Genomic DNA, 17,500 nt, shown 5'->3' with positions numbered 1-17,500 from the left:
ATTTTCCAAACCGGGCTTGAATATTGTAAAACTATGAATATAGTCATTTATTTAAAAGGGAAATTCCTGGAAATTTGGGAATTAAAAAAAAATACAGATACTCGCACATTTGTCCTAGATGATATGAATGGGTTGGTGTTGAAATTTTTGAAATCACTTGAAAAATATTTACATAACAGTTTGAATTTGGAATTCCTGGAATTTCGGGAAAACTGTGAATTTTTAGGGAAAAAAAAAAACCTAATAACGTTTATTGTCCGAACTTAGAGGAAGGTCTTGAAGGTGGAATGGTTGGAATTGGTTGAATAATGTATACTGTGAAAACTTTCCAGGAAGAGCTGAAAACCGGGAAATGCTGGAATTTGTTTTAAACTGGTAGTTTGATATTCAAAGGCGAGTGGAGTGTGTGGACGGTGGAACGCTTCGAATGAGTTAAGAAACGTGGGAATTGTGCAAATTCGAAAAATGGCCCCTTTCATTTTCAATGGGTAAACTGTGAATTCTGGGTATTCCGGAAATTTTCCAAACCGGGAAACATGCTGGCTTGAATATTGTAAAACTATGAATATAGTCATTTATTTTAAAGGGAAATTCCTTGAAATTTGGGAATTTAAAAAAAAATACAGATACTCGCACATTTGTCCTAGATGATATGAATGGGTTGGTGTTGAAATTTTTAAAATCGCTTGAAAAATATTTACATAACAGTTTGAATTTGGAATTCCTGGAATTTCGGGAAAACTGTGAATTTTTACCAAAAAAAAACACCTAATAATATTGTCCGAACTTAGAGGAAGGTCTTGAAGGTGGAAGGGTTGGAATTGGTTGAATAATGTATACTGTGAAAACTTTCCAGGAAGAGCTGAAAACCGGGAAATGCTGGAATTTGTTTTAAACTGGTAGTTTGATATTCAAAGGCGAGTGGAGTGTGTGGACGGTGGAACGCTTCGAATGAGTTAAGAAACGTGGGAATTGTGCAAATTCGAAAAATGGCCCCCTTTCATTTTCAATGGGTAAACTGTGAATTCTGGGTATTCCGGAAATTTTCCAAACCGGGAAACATGCTGGCTTGAATATTGTAAAACTATGAATATAGTCATTTATTTTAAAGGGAAATTCCTTGAAATTTGGGAATTTAAAAAAAAATACAGATACTCGCACATTTGTCCTAGATGATATGAATGGGTTGGTGTTGAAATTTTTAAAATCGCTTGAAAAATATTTACATAACAGTTTGAATTTGGAATTCCTGGAATTTCGGGAAAACTGTGAATTTTTACCAAAAAAAAACACCTAATAATATTGTCCGAACTTAGAGGAAGGTCTTGAAGGTGGAAGGGTTGGAATTGGTTGAATAATGTATACTGTGAAAACTTTCCAGGAAGAGCTGAAAACCGGGAAATGCTGGAATTTGTTTTAAACTGGTAGTTTGATATTCAAAGGCGAGTGGAGTGTGTGGACGGTGGAACGCTTCGAATGAGTTAAGAAACGTGGGAATTGTGCAAATTCGAAAAATGGCCCCCTTTCATTTTCAATTGGTAAACTGTGAATTCTGGGTATTCCGGAAATTTTCCAAACCGGGAAACATGCTGGCTTGAATATTGTAAAACTATGAATATAGTCAGTTATTTAAAAGGGAAATTCCTGGAAATTTGTGAATTTAAAAAAAATACAGATACTCGCACATTTGTCCTAGATGATATGCATGGGTTGGTGTTGCAATTTTTGAAATCGCTTGAAAAAAATATTTACATAACAGTTTGAATTTGGAATTCCTGGAATTTCGGGAAAACTGTGAATTTTTACGGAAAAAACAACCTAATAATATTGTCCGAACTTAGAGGAAGGTCTTGAAGGTGGAAGGGTTGGAATTGGTTGAATTATGTATACTGTGAAAACTTTCCAGGATGAGCTGAAAACCGGGAAATGCTGGAATTTGTTTTAAACTGGTAGTTTGATATTCAAAGGCGAGTGGAGTGTGTGGACGGTGGAACGCTTCGAATGGGTTAAGAAACATGGGAATTGTGCAAATTCGAAAAATGGTCCCTTTCATTTTCAATGGGTAAACTGTGAATTCTGGGTATTCCGGAAATTTTCCAAACCGGGAAGCAAGCTGGCTTAAATATTGTAAAACTATGAATATAGTCATTTATTTAAAAAGGAAATTCCTAGAAATTTGGGAATTAAAAAAAAATACAGATACTCGCACATTTGTCCTAGATGATATGCATGGGTTGGTGTTGAAATTTTTGAAATCGCTTGAAAAATATTTACATAACAGTTTGAATTTGGAATTCCTGGAATTTTGGGAAAACTGTGAATTTTTACGGAAAAAACAACCTAATAATATCGTCCGAACTTAGAGGAAGGTCTTGAAGGTGGAATGGTTGGAATTGGTTGAATAATGTAGACTGTGAAAACTTTCCAGGAAGAGCTGAAAACCGGGAAATGCTGGAATTTGTTTTAAACTGGTAGTTTGATATTCAAAGGCGAGTGGAGTGTGTGGACGGTGGAACGCTTCGAATGGGTTAAGAAACGTGGGAATTGTGCAAATTCGAAAAATGGCCCCTTTCATTTTCAACGGGTAAACTGTGAATTCTGGGTATTCCGGAAATTTTCCAAACCGGGAAACATGCTGGCTTGAATATTTTAAAACTATGAATATAGTCATTTATTTAAAAGGGAAATTCCTGGAAATTTGGGAATAAAAAAAAAAATACAGATACTCGCACATTTGTCCTAGATGATATGCATGGGTTGGTGTTGAAATTTTTGAAATCGCTTAAAAAATATTTACATATCAGTTTTAATTGAGACGGGTATTTTGGAATTCCTGGAATTTCGGGAAAACTGTGAATTTTTACGGAAAAAACAACCTAATAATATTGTCCGAACTTAGAGGAAGGTCTTGAAGGTGTAATGGTTGGAATTGGTTGAATAATGTATACTGTGAAAACTTTCCAGGAAGAGCTGAAAACCGGAAAATGCTGGAATTTGTTTTAAACTGGTAGTTTGATATTCAAAGGCGAGTGGAGTGTGTGGACGGTGGAACGCTTCGAATGGGTTAAGAAACGTGGGAATTGTGCAAATTCGAAAAATGGCCCCTTTCATTTTCAACGGGTAAACTGTGAATTCTGGGTATTCCGGAAATTTTCCAAACCGGGAAACATGCTGGCTTGAATATTTTAAAACTATGAATATAGTCATTTATTTAAAAGGGAAATTCCTGGAAATTTGGGAATAAAAAAAAAAATACAGATACTCGCACATTTGTCCTAGATGATATGCATGGGTTGGTGTTGAAATTTTTGAAATCGCTTAAAAAATATTTACATATCAGTTTTAATTGAGACGGGTATTTTGGAATTCCTGGAATTTCGGGAAAACTGTGAATTTTTACGGAAAAAACAACCTAATAATATTGTCCGAACTTAGAGGAAGGTCTTGAAGGTGTAATGGTTGGAATTGGTTGAATAATGTATACTGTGAAAACTTTCCAGGAAGAGCTGAAAACCGGAAAATGCTGGAATTTGTTTTAAACTGGTAGTTTAACATTCAAAGGCGAGTGGAGTGTGTGGACGGTGGAACGCTTGGAATGAGTTAAGAAACGTGGGAATTGTGCAAATTCGAAAAATGTCCCCTTTCATTTTCAATGGGTAAACTGTGAATTCTGGGTATTCCGGAAATTTTCCAAACCGGGAAACATGCTGGCTTGAATATTGTAAAACTATGAATATAGTCATTTAATTAAAAGGGAAATTCCTGGAAATTTGGGAATAAAAAAAAATACAGATACTCGCACATTTGTCCTAGATGATATGCATGGGTTGGTGTTGAAATTTTTGAAATCGCTTGAAAAATATTTACATAACAGTTTGAATTGAGACGGGTATTTTGGAATTCCTGGAATTTCGGGAAAACTGTGAATTTTTACGGAAAAAACAACCTAATAACGTTAATTGTTCGAACTTAGAGGAAGGTCTTGAAGGTGGAAGGGTTGGAATTGGTTGAATAATGTATACTGTGAAAACTTTCCAGGAAGAGTTGAAAACCGGGAAATACTGGAATTTGTTTTAAACTGGTAGTTTGATATTCAAAGGTGAGTGGAGTGTGTGGACGGTGGAATGCTTGGAATGAGTTAAGAAACATGGGAATTGTGCAAATTCGAAAAATGGCCTGTTCATTATTAATGGGTAAACTGTGAATTCTGGGTAATCCGGAAATTTTCCAAACCGGGAAACATGCTGGCTTGAATATTGTAAAACTATGAATATAGTCATTTATTTAAAAGGGAAATTCCTGGAAATTTAGGTATTTTCAAAACATACTAATAATCGCACATTTGTCCCAGATGATATGAATGGGTTGGTGTTGGAATTTTTTAAAATCGCTTGAAAAATATTTACATAACGGGTATTCCGGAAGTCCTGGAATTTCGGAAAAACTGTAAATTTGCACGAAAAAAACCTAAAAACTTTTATTGTCCCAACATAGAGGAATGTCTTGAAGGTGGAATGGTTGGAATTGGTTGAACAATGTCGAGGACTGTGAAAACTTTCCAGGAAGAGCTGAAAACCGGGAAATGCTGGAATTTTGTAAAAACTGGTAGTTTGATATTCCAAGGAGTGTGTGGACGGTGGAACTCTTCGAATGGGTTAAGAACTGTGGGAATTGTGCGAGTTGGAAAAACGGTCCATTCATTTTCAATGGGAAAACCGTGAATTCTGGGTAATCCAGGTTAGCCCTAAAAAAATGTTTTGATACTTGAATGGTTCCGATAACATAAGCTGACCAATCTTTTTTAAAAGGCCGTTTTGGGGATTTTAGGTTCTAGATCACAATCAAAAACGATGCCATGCATAACGGTAAAGACGTGAGAGCTTACCAGTTTGTCCATAGGCAAAGATGCAGGCGTTGTAGCCCAGGAAGGCGTTGTGAAGAAGACTTTCCCCAAGGCACTGAAACACCACTTCCTGACCTGCACAAGTTTGTCGTGGTCAGCATTTTTGTCTTTTACGCACCAAACACTAAAACCTTTACGAGGGAACCGACCGGCAAACTTCTCTTGGTCCGACTCGTCCATGGACCAGAAGCAGTAGTCGTATGCAAACACCTGGAAACAAACACAAACGCATGCTTAGTTTCTGAGCTACCTAGCTTTTGATTGATTGATTGAAACTTTTATTAGTAGATTGCACAGTACAGTACATATTCCGTACAATTGACCACTAAATGGTAACATCCCAATAAGTTTTTCAACTTGTTTAAGTTTATCAGTTCATGGGGGCTAGCTTTAGCATTTAACATATGATGTTGATTTTTTAGCACTTTAGCATTGATTAATTGAAACTTTTATTAGGAGATTGCACAGCACAGTACATATTTTTTACAATTGACCACTAAATGGTAACACCCCAATAAGTTTTTCAACTTGTTTAAGTTAATCAATTCATGGGGGCTAGCTTTAGCATTTAACATAAGATGCTGATTTTTTAGCACTTTAGCATTGATTAATTGAAACTTTTATTAGTAGATTGCATAGTACAGTACATATTCCGTACAATTGACCACTAAATGGTAACACCCCAATAAGTTTTTCAACTTGTTTAAGTTAATCAATTCATGGGGGCTAGCTTTAGCATTTAACATAAGATGCTGATTTTTTAGCACTTTAGCATTGATTAATTGAAACTTTTATTAGGAGATTGCACAGTACAGTACATATTCCGTACAATTGACCAATAATCAATTCATGGGCGCTAGCTTTAGCATTTAACATATCATGCTGATTTTTTAGCATTTTAGCATCGATTGATTGAAACTTTTATTAGTAAAATGCACAGTACAGTACATATTCCGTACAATTGACCACTTAATGGTAACCCCCGAATAGGTTTTTCAACTTGTTTAAGTTAATCAATTCATGGTGGCTAGCTTTAGCATTTAACATATGATGCCTATTTTTTTTAGCACTTTAGCATTGATTGATTGATTGAAACTTTTATTAGGAGATTGCACAGTACAGTACATATTCCGTACAATTGACCACTAATCAATTCATGGGCGCCAGCTTTAGCATTTAACATATCATGCTGATTTTTTAGCATTTTAGCATTTTAGCATTGATTGATTGAAACTTTTATTAGTAAAATGCACATTACAGTACATATTCCGTACAATTGACCACTTAATTGTAACCCCCGAATAGGTTTTTCAACTTGTTTAAGTTGGGTTCCACGTTAATCAATTCATGGGTGCTAGCTTTAGCATTTAACATATGATGCTGATTGTTTAGCACTTTAGCATTGATTGATTGAAACTTTTATTAGTAGATTGCACAGTACAGTACATATTCCGTACAATTGACCACTAATCAATTCATGGGCGCTAGCTTTAGCATTTAACATATCACGCTGATTTTTTAGCATTTTAGCATTGATTGATTGAAACTTTTATTAGTAAAATGCATAGTACAGTACATATTCCGTACAATTGACCACTTCATGGTAACCCCTGAATAGGTTTTTCAACTTGTTTAAGTTGGGTTCCATGTTAATCAATTCATGGGTGCTAGCTTTAGCATTTAACATATCATGCTGATTTTTTAGCACTTTAGCATTGATTAATTGAAACTTTTATTAGGAGATTGCACAGTACAGTACATATTCCGTACAATTGACCAATAATCAATTCATGGGCGCTAGCTTTAGCATTTAACATATCATGCTGATTTTTTAGCATTTTAGCATTGATTGATTGAAACTTTTATTAGTAAAATGCATAGTACAGTACATATTCCGTACAATTGACCACTTAATGGTAAACCCCAAATAGGTTTTTCAACTTGTTTAAGTTGGGTTCCACGTTAATCAATTCATGGGTGCTAGCATTAGCATTTAACATAAGGTGCTGATTTTTTAGCACTTTAGCATTGATTGATTGAAACTTTAATTAGGAGATTGCACAGTACAGTACATATTCCGTACAATTGACCACTAATCAATTCATGGGCGCTAGCTTTAGCATTTACCATATCATGCTGATTTTTTAGCATTTTAGCATTGATTGATTGATTGAAACTTTTATTAGTAAAATGCACAGTACAGTATATATTCCGTACAATTGACCACTTAATGGTAAACCCCAAATAGGTTTTTCAACTTGTTTAAGTTGGGTTCCACGTTAATCAATTCATGGGTGCTAGCATTAGCATTTAACATAAGGTGCTGATTTTTTAGCACTTTAGCATTGATTGATTGAAACTTTAATTAGGAGATTGCACAGTACAGTACATATTCCGTACAATTGACCAATAATCAATTCATGGGCGCTAGCTTTAGCATTTAACATATCATGCTGATTTTTTAGCATTTTAGCATTGATTGATTGATTGAAACTTTTATTAGTAAAATGCACAGTACAGTACATATTCCGTACAATTGACCACTAAATGGTAACCCCCGAATGAGTTTTTCAACTTGTTTAAGTTAATCAATTCATGGGGGCTAGCTTTAGCATTTAACATAAGATGCTGATTTTTTAGCACTTTAGCATTGATTAATTGAAACTTTTATTAGGAGATTGCACAGTACAGTACATATTCCGTACAATTGACCACTAATCAATTCATGGGCGCTAGCTTTAGCATTTAACATATCATGCTGATTTTTTAGCATTTTAGCATTGATTGATTGATTGAAACTTTTATTAGTAAAATGCACATTACAGTACATATTCCGTACAATTGACCACTTAATGGTAACCCCAGAATAGGTTTTTCAACTTGTTTAAGTTGCGTTCCACGTTAATCAATTCATGGGTGCTAGCATTAGCATTTAACATATGATGCTGATTTTTTAGCACTTTAGCATTGATTGATTGAAACTTTTATTAGGAGATTGCACAGTACAGTACATCTTCCGTACAATTGACCACTAATCAATTCATGGGCGCTAGCTTTAGCATTTAACATATGATGTTGATTTTTTAGCACTTTAGCATTGATTGATTAAAACTTTTATTCGTAGATTGCAGAGTACAGTATATATTTCGTACAATTGACCACTAAATGGTAACCCCCGAATAGGTTTTTCAACTTGTTTAAGTTGGGTTCCACGTTAATCAATTCATGGGTGCTAGCTTTAGCATTTAACATATCATGCTGCTTTTTTAGCACTTTAGCATTGATTGATTGATTGATTGATCGATTGAAACTTTTATGAGTAGATTGCACAGTACAGTACATATTCCGTACATTGACCACTAAATGGTAACACCCCAATAAGTTTTTCAACTTGTTCAAGTCGGGGTCTACGTTAATCAATTCATGGTAGTCAAACAACTACTATAAGAACTATAACAACTATAAGAATATTTTTAATATTTTTAATGGCCTACAGTCAGTAGTGGTGATAATTTGTCCCGGGGCCCGGCGGGGATTCTTTATTTATTTATTTGGGGTTTTTTTGTCATGAAAAGCAGAGGTTTTTTTGGGTTGGTGCACTAATTTTAAGTGTATCTTGTTTTTTTTATGTTGATTTATTAAAAAAAATAAAATACAAATAAAAAATTATTCTGCGGTCCGGTAACAACCGGTGGTTGGGCACCATCGTTTTAAACGGTTCTCAGAAAAGAACGGCTCAAGATCCGACTACAAATTAGACAAAGCGGAGATTTTTAAATGCCATTCAACAGTTAAAGGGGAACATTATCACAATTTCAAAAGGGTTAAAAACAATAAAAATCAGTTCCCAGTGGCTTGTTGTATTTTTTGAAGTTTTTTTCTAAATTTTACCGGTCTCGGAATATCCCTAAATAAAGCTTTAAAGTGCCTTATTTTCGCTCTCTGCGAAGACACTGGCCATTTCCCTGTGACGTCACACAGTGCTGCCAATGTAAACAAACAATGGGAATACCACAGCAAGATATAGTGACATTAGCTCGGATTGAAACTCGGATTTCAGCGACTTAAGCGATTCAACGGATTACGCATGTATTGAAACAGATGGTTGGAGTATGAAAGTATTGAAGAAGAAACTGAAGCTATTGAGCGAATTGACGCCATTCATGGCCGAATAGCTGTGTTAGCATCGCCGGTAAAATGTGTGGACCAAACGATCAGGACTTTCGCATCTTGTGACACTGGAGCCACTTAAATCCGTCGATTGGTAAGTGTTTGTTTCGCATTAAATGTGAGTGGAAGGAAACGTAATATAGTTGCAAATGCATCTACAGCAGGGGTGCCCATTACGTCGATCGCGAGCTACCAGTCGACCGCGGGGGGTGTGACAGTCGATCTCCAGCGAGGCTTTTAAAAAAAATAGACCTAAAAATGAGTGATCATCAATCTTCACCAAGACGTCACTTAAATGACATTCACGGTACCGGAGGGTCTTGTGAGATGACGCTGGCTGCTGCAAGATCATTATTATGAAAATATGACCGAGAGGAAGGCGAGAAACACTTTTTATTTCAACAGACTCTCGCGCCGTACCTTCCGTCAAAACTCTAAAGGCCGACTGCACATTTCCTATCTTCACAATAAAAGCCCTGCTTCATGCTGCCTGCGCTAACTAAATACAGAGTCTCGGAAAACTGGCGTGCACAAGCGATCCCTCAGAAAGCTGGCGTGCACAAGTGATGTGCACGCCAGCTTTCCGAGACTCTTATTTTGTTAGCGCAGGCAGCATGAAGCAGGGCTTTTACTGTGAAGATAGGAAATGTGCAGTCGGCCTTTAGAGTTTTGACGGAAGGGACGGCGCGAAAGTCTGTTGAAATAAAAAGTGTTTCTCGCCTTCCTCTCTGTCATTTTTTCATAATAATGAACTGGCAGCAGCCAGCGTCATCTCACAAGACCCTCGGGTGCCGTGAATGTCAATCAAGCAAGCTACGGAATTTGCCGCCAATGTTTTTCTTGTAAAGTGTATGGAAGCTGGATGAATTAGATGCCAAAAACCAACCACTTTCATGTGGTATTGTACAGAATGGACAACTTTTTTTCTCCTCCATTTGAAAATGTGGGCGTTATCATCATTACTGTCTGATTCCAATCAATGCAAGTCATCAGAATCAGGTAATACACCAACTTATATTCTTGTCTTCGTGAAAGAAAGACATCAATATGTGTTACACATGCTTGTATTATCATTAAACACATTTAACTTGTTTAAAAAAATGTATCTTTCATGAATAAATAAATATAAATGATATATATAAATGAGGTAGATCCCCTCGAGTTGGTCAATTGAAAAGTAGCTCGCCTGCAGAAAAAGTGTGGTCACCCTTGATCTACGGTTATCCATACATCTCTGTACCATGTCTGCTTTAGCACCGCCGGTAAATAGCATGTTAGCATCGATTAGCTGGCAGTCAACATCAACAAAACTCACCTTTGTGATTTCGTTGACTATCGTTGCAAATGCATCTGCAGGTTATCCATACATCTCTGTGCCATGTCTGCCTTAGCATCGCCGGTAAAATGTGGAGACACTCCGGCACATTCAATGGGGGTCTGGCGGCAGACACTTTGGCATCTTGGGGCCAGTGGTGCAACTTGAATCCCTCCCTGTTAGTGTTGTTACACCCTCCGACAACACACCGACGAGGTTCCAAAAAATAGTCAAAAAAAAACGGAAAATAACAGAGCTGAGACCCGGTGTTTGTAATGTGTTGAAAATGAAAATGGCGGGTGTGTTACGTCGGCGACGTCACATTCTGACGTCATCGCCTCCAGCGCGATAAACAGAAAGGCGTTTAATTCGCCAAAATTCACCCATTTAGAGTTCGGAAATCGGTTAAAAAAATAGATGGTCTTTTTTCTGCACCATCAAGGTATATATTGACGCTTACATAGGTCTGCTGATAATGTTCCCCTTTAATTAGTATTATTAGTAAGGGTGGGCAAATTAGTGCGTTAATTATGAGTTAACTCATCAATCTATTAACGCCGACAATTATTTTTTCGCACATTTGCGCATGTTGTTTACATGCTTTTATTTTGTTAACACCTTTTCTTAACAAGATGGCGTCGCCCGGCGTCGAGGGGCTCTTGGTAAAGATGGAACATTTGGCAAAAATACCGGACAATTCTGGAAATTTCATGGCTGTGCCATGTCTGTCTTAGCATCGCCGGTAAAATGTGGAGACAATCTGGCACATTCAATGGGGGTCTGGCGGCAGACACTTTGGCATCTTGGGGCCAGTGGTGCAACTTGAATCCCTCCCTGTTAGTGTTGTTACACCCTCCGACAACACACCGACGAGGTTCCAAAAAATAGTCAAAAAAAAACGGAAATTAACAGAGCTGAGACCCGGTGTTTGTAATGTGTTGAAAATGAAAATGGCGGGTGTGTTACCTCGGCGACGTCATCGCCTCCAGCGCGATAAACAGAAAGGCGTTTAATTCGCCAAAATTCACCCATTTAGAGTTCGGAAATCGGTTAAAAAAATAGATGGTCTTTTTTCTGCACCATCAAGATATATATTGACGCTTACATAGGTCTGCTGATAATGTTCCCCTTTAAACTATTTTTTGCGAGAGGTGTAGCCGAACTCTCACATTATCAGCTGGGATAGGCTCCAGCTCACCTGTGGCTACTCTACGTCAAATTGAACACAAAACACAAGACTGGGGATGTTTTCTTCACACATGTTTCCAAAGGGAGCCTTTGTCGGAGGTTCCCGTGACTCACAAACACCGAATTAGCAGAAGAGTCAAAGTCGCAGTTACCTTGGACTGATTCCTGGCCAGGCCACGTGCGGTCACGGTGCACAGGAGCATGTGGAGAGAGAAGCAGAGGACATTTCACGCAGATTAGCGAGGACACGGCAAAGGAAACACAGACACGTGTGATTCTAACAAGAGGAGAAAACGCCACCGAAAATAGACACGGCCTGACAAGCGGCATGGCTGCTCGCTTAAGGCGTGACTCCTTTTTTTTCTCTCCTTCACCACCCACCGCTTGACCTTTGTGTTTTGTGCATGTTTACTCATGGTTGTCGGTCGGCGTGTCACAACAAACGTTGCCGAGTGCATCTCCAGGGCGGGGTGGCAGGAGGTGGTGCCTCGGCTGGCATGAAGAGGCTAGAGCAGGCCCTGGGCAATTATTTTGACTCAGGGGGCCAAATTTAGAGAGGAAAAAATGTGTCTGGGGGGGCCGGTATAGCTATTTAGGAACACTAATACAAAACCTCACAATAATGTCTGATTGAATGCTAAAAACGTTATGACGTACCACTTTAAAAAATGGAAGGGAATTTAAATTTGTTTACTGAATGAGACTTTGTGGACTTGGAGAAGGCATTGGACCGTGTCCCTCGGGAAGTCCTGTGGGGAGTGCTCAGAGAGTATGGGGTATCGGACTGTCTTATTGTGGCGGTCCGATCCCTGTACGATCAGTGCCAGAGCTTGGTCCGCATTGCCGGCAGTAAGTCGGACACGTTTCCAGTGAGGGTTGGACTCCTTTGTCACCGATTCTGTTCATAACTTTTATGGACAGAATTTCTAGGCGCAGTCAAGGCGTTGAGGGGTTCCGGTTTGGTGACCGCAGGATTAGGTCTCTGCTTTTTGCAGATGATGTAGTCCTGATGGCTTCATCTGGCCGGTATCTTCAGCTCTCACTGGATCGGTTCGCAGCCGAGTGTGAAGCGGCCGGAATGAGAATCAGCACCTCCAAGTCCGAGTCCATGGTTCTCGCCTGGGAAAGGGTGGAGTGCCATCTCCGGGTTGGGGAGGAGACCCTGCCCCAAGTGGAGGAGTTCAAGTACCTAGGAGTCTTGTTCACGAGTGGGGGAAGAGTGGATCGTGAGATCGACAGGCGGATCGGTGCGGCGTCTTCAGTAATGCGGACGTCGTACCGATCTGTTGTGGTGAAGAAGGAGCTGAGCCGGAAGGCAAAGCTCTCAATTTACCGGTCGATCTACGTTCCCATCCTCACCTATGGTCATGAGCTTTGGGTCATGACCGAAAGGATAAGATCACGGGTACAAGCGGCCCAAATGAGTTTAGGTCTCTCCCTTAGAGATAGGGTGAGAAGCTCTGCCATCCGGGAGGAACTCAAAGTAAAGCCGCTGCTTTTCCACATGGAGAGGAGCCAGATGAGGTGGTTCGGGCATCTGGTCAGGATGCCACCCGAACGCCTCCCTAGGGAGGTGTTTAGGGCACGTCCAACCGGTAGGAGGCCACGGGGAAGACCCAGGACACGTTGGGAAGACTATGTCTCCCGGCTGGCCTGGGAACGCCTCGGGATCCCCCGGGAAGAGCTAGACGAAGTGGCTTAGGCTGCTGCCCCCGCGACCCGACCTCGGATAAGCGGAAGAAGATGGATGGATGGATACTGAATGAGACAGCCAGAATGTACATGGAAATAAAAAATGTGGGATTTGCAATATTAACTATGAAGGATAAAACACTGAATATTGACAACATGAAAATCACAGGCTTCACGGTGGCAGAAGGGGTTAGTGCGTCTGCCTCACAATACGAAGTTCCTGCAGTCCTGGGTTCAAATCCAGGCTCGGGATCTTTCTGTGTGGAGTTTGCATGTTCTCCCCGTGACTGCGTGGGTTCCCTCCGGGTACTCCGGCTTCCTCCCACTTCCAAAGACATGCACCTGGGGATAGGTTGATTGGCAACACTAAATGGTCCCTAGTGTGTAAATGTTGTCTGTCTATCTGTGTTGGCCCTGCGATGAGGTGGCAACTTGTCCAGGGTGTACCCCGCCTTCCGCCCGATTGTAGCTGAGATAGGCGCCAGCGCCCCCCGCCGCCCAAAAAGGGAATAAGCGGTAGTAAATGGATGGATGGATGGATGAAAATCACATCCCATCTCCATCGACATATTTTACAATCCAATCAAGGGGCGGTTTAGCTCGGTTGGTAGAGCGGCCGTGCCAGCAACTTGAGGGTTGCAGGTTCGATTCCCGCTTCCGCCATCTTAGTCACTGCCGTTGTGTCCTTGGGCAAGACACTTTACCCACCTGCTCCCAGTGCCACCCACACTGGTTTGAATGTAACTTAGATATTGGGGTTCACCATGTAAAGCGCGTTGAGTCACTAGAGAAAAAGCGCTATATAAATATATTTCACTTCACATCAATAAATCAATGTTTATTTATATAGCCCTAAATCACAAGTGTCTCAAAGGGCTGCACAAGCCACAACGACATTCTTGGTTCAAGTCCCACACAAGAGCAAGGAAAAACTCACAACTCAATTGGATGTCAATGTGAATGACTATGAGAAACCTTGGAGAGGACCGCAGATGTGGGTGACCCCCACCCCCTCTAGAGAAGACCGGATGCAATGGACGTCGAGTGGGTCTAGCACAATATTGTGAAAGTCCAGTCCATAGTGGATGTAACATAATAGTGAATTGATTAACGTGGACCCCGACTTAAACAAGTTGAAAAACGTATTCGGGTGTTACCATTTAGTGCAGGGGTGTCAAACTCAAATGCAGAGTGGGCCGACATTTAAAACTGAACAAGAACATATTTTACGATCCAATCAATAAATCAATATTTATTTATATAGCCCTAAATCACAAGTGTCTCAAAGGGCTGCACAAGCCACAACGGCATTCTTGGTTCGGATCCCACATAAGAGCAAGGAAAAACTCACAACTCAATAGGATGTCAATGTGAATGGCTATGAGAAACCTTGGAGAGGACCGCAGATGTGGGTGACCCCCACCCCCCCTCTAGAGAAGACCGGATGCAATGGACGTCGAGTGGGTCTAGCACAATATTGTGAAAGTCCAGTCCATAGTGGATGTAACATAATACTGAATTGATTAACGTGGACCCCGACTTAAACAAGTGGAAAAACGTATTCGGGTGTTACCATTTAGTGCAGGGGTGTCAAACTCAAATGCAGAGTGGGCCGACATTTAAAACTGAACAAGAACATATTTTACAATCCAATCAATAAATCTATATTTATTGATATAGCCTTAAATCACAAGTGTCTCAAAGGGCTGCACAAGCCACAACGACATTCTTGGTTCGGATCCCACATAAGGGCAAGGAAAAACTCACAACTCAATGGGATGTCATTGTGAATGGCTATGAGAAACCTTGGAGAGGACCGCAGATGTGAGCTGCTGTGACTTACATTACCATAGTAACTAATTATATTACCATAGTAACTAGTACATCATGCAAAAGAGCAGATTCCAATCATTGAAATCGGGCCTTAACTTTCTCAAGTCTGACTTAATGCAACATTAAATGTTAAACTTTTTTACTGAATGAGACACCCAGAATGTACATGAAAATAAAGAATGTTGGATTTACAATATTAACTAAGAACGATAAAACACTGAATATTGACAACATATGAACTTCACACACCCTCTCGATCGAAATATTTTACAATCAAGTGAAACACACGAAAAAAATGCGACTAACAGCAAAATATGAACGCAAAGGGTAAAAACTCCCCACCTATGATCTGATATATATATCACTAAGCTTTAGAACTTTGTAGTAAAAATCTCCTTCCGGGTCTGTCCCTGACACCAGCACCCACACTGCCTTGCACCTCGTCTGAACTGCTGTGACTTAGATTACCATAGTAACTAAATAGATTACCATAGTAACTAGTACATCATGCAAAAGCGCAGATTCCAACAATTGAAATCTGGCCTTAATTTGCCCAGGTCTGATTTAATGCAATGTTGCATATATTATTCTTTTGTTGTGTCTGTGTGTGCAAAACACACAAAAAAAAAAAACCCTGCAGACATCAACATACACGCCTGCAATTTTCTGGCACTCATTAACGACGGCTGCCAGACATTGTCTCATTTGCATCGATGCTAATTCGCTGATGAGCACTGGCTTCCTGTGCACTTAAGATGTGACTTTAAGGTTTTACTACTTACGTATAAAATACTAAACGGTCTAGCTCCAGCCTATCTTGCCGATTGTATTGTACCATATGTCCCGGCAAGAAATCTGCGTTCAAAAGACTCCGGCTTATTAGTGATTCCTAGAGCCCAAAAAAAGTCTGCGGGCTATAGAGCGTTTTCCGTTCGGGCTCCAGTACTCTGGAATGCCCTCCCGGTAACAGTTCGAGATGCTACCTCAGTAGAAGCATTTAAGTCTCACCTTAAAACTCATCTGTATACTCTAGCCTTTAAATAGACCTCCTTTTTAGACCAGTTGATCTGCCGCTTCTTTTCTTCCTCCTATGTCCCCCCCTCCCTTGTGGAGGGGGTCCGGTCCGATGACCATGGATGAAGTACTGGCTGTCCAGAGTCGAGACCCAGGATGGACCGCTCGCCTGTGTATCGGTTGGGGACATCTCGACGCTGCTGATCCGCCTCCGCTTGAGATGGTTTCCTGTGGACGGCACTCTCGCTGCTGTCTTGGATCCGCTTGAACTGAACTCTGACGGCTGTGTTGGAGCCACTATGGATTGAACTTTCACAGAATCATGTTAGACCCGCTCGACATCCATTGCTTTCGGTCCCCTAGGGGGGGGTGGGGGTGGTTGCCCACATCTGAGGTCCTCTCCAAGGTTTCTCATAGTCAGCATTGTCACTGGCGTCCCACTGGATGTGAATTCTCCCTGCCCACTGGGTGTGAGTTTTCCTTGCCCTTTTGTGGGTTCTTCCGAGGATGTTGTAGTCGTAATGGTTTGTGCAGTCCTTTGAGACATTTGTGATTTGGGGCTATATAAATAAACATTGATTGATTGATTGATTGAAAATGAGCCATCGTCGTTGGGAAAGATAACGTGCGTCGACATTTTACGAACGCCAAAGGTGTTTTCAAGCGGTGCATTTTTGACGGCTGGTTTCTCTGACAGACCGAAACCGCGGCAAGGTCGTTAGTGGGACATTACGCCAAGACGGAGACGTATAGCCATGCGGCGGATATCTAAAGGAACCTGAGACGGAGTGGAAATTCCTCGGCGGACCACAACTCCCCAAGAAATCAAGTCAAGATTGGGAGTTCACAGCATTATGAAGCATCTGAAAATCATTGCCGCGTGCTTCTTAAACCGCAGTCCTAATTTGACAACCCTTGTGTTCAATCAAGAATGTTCAGTTCTTGCATTTGAAGTTTCAAGATCAAGTGTTTAGTTATTTCTCTTAAAGTTGCGATGTAAATAAAGACTTTTGCAGTTTTTTTCTCTGCTGGAAGAAATTATGGCTGGTTTAGAAGTGGTAAAAGGGAACTGCACTTCTTTTTGGGAATTTTGCCTATCGTTCACAATCATTATGAAAGACAAGAACACACATTTTTTGGGGGGTAAGGATTTTAAAGATGATAAAAAATGCTTGAAAGTTGCGGCCAACATTGTAGCCTTCAAAGCTCTTCAAAACAACTTCAAAATCCCCCATCAATGTTTTCCCAGAGCCCCAAAAAAAGTCTGTGGGCTATAGAGTGTTTTCTATTGGGGCTCCAGTACTCTGGAATGCCCTCCCGGTAACAGTTTGAGATGCTACCTCAGGACAAACATTGAAGTCCCATCTTAAAACTCATTTGTATAC

At 40.2% G+C, this 17,500-nt stretch overlaps 1 protein-coding gene across 5 annotated transcripts in view; it reads right to left on the bottom strand.

Annotated features, from left to right (window-relative positions):
• The window catches only part of LOC133546464 (kinesin-like protein KIF13B), a 202,773-nt gene that overhangs the window by 113,639 nt on the left and 71,634 nt on the right, over positions 1–17,500 (bottom strand). For all 5 annotated transcript variants that reach the window (XR_009805216.1, XM_061892232.1, XM_061892239.1 and 2 more), the window contains 3 exons: positions 11,729–11,741; positions 5,053–5,113; positions 4,886–4,978 (listed from right to left, as the gene is read on the bottom strand). Coding sequence is in view for 4 of the 5 variants with exons in the window: in XM_061892232.1 (XP_061748216.1) it covers positions 4,886–4,978; positions 5,053–5,113; positions 11,729–11,741 (167 nt within the window). In the remaining variant the exon portion in view is untranslated. The remainder of the gene's footprint in view (positions 1–4,885; positions 4,979–5,052; positions 5,114–11,728; positions 11,742–17,500) is intronic.

The sequence above is a fragment of the Nerophis ophidion genome, linkage group LG02 (assembly GCF_033978795.1).
Source record: "Nerophis ophidion isolate RoL-2023_Sa linkage group LG02, RoL_Noph_v1.0, whole genome shotgun sequence".
NCBI lineage: Eukaryota > Metazoa > Chordata > Actinopteri > Syngnathiformes > Syngnathidae > Nerophis > Nerophis ophidion.
The sequence above is the reverse complement of the archived record's forward strand: the minus strand, read 5'-3'. Positions and strand labels throughout refer to the sequence as shown.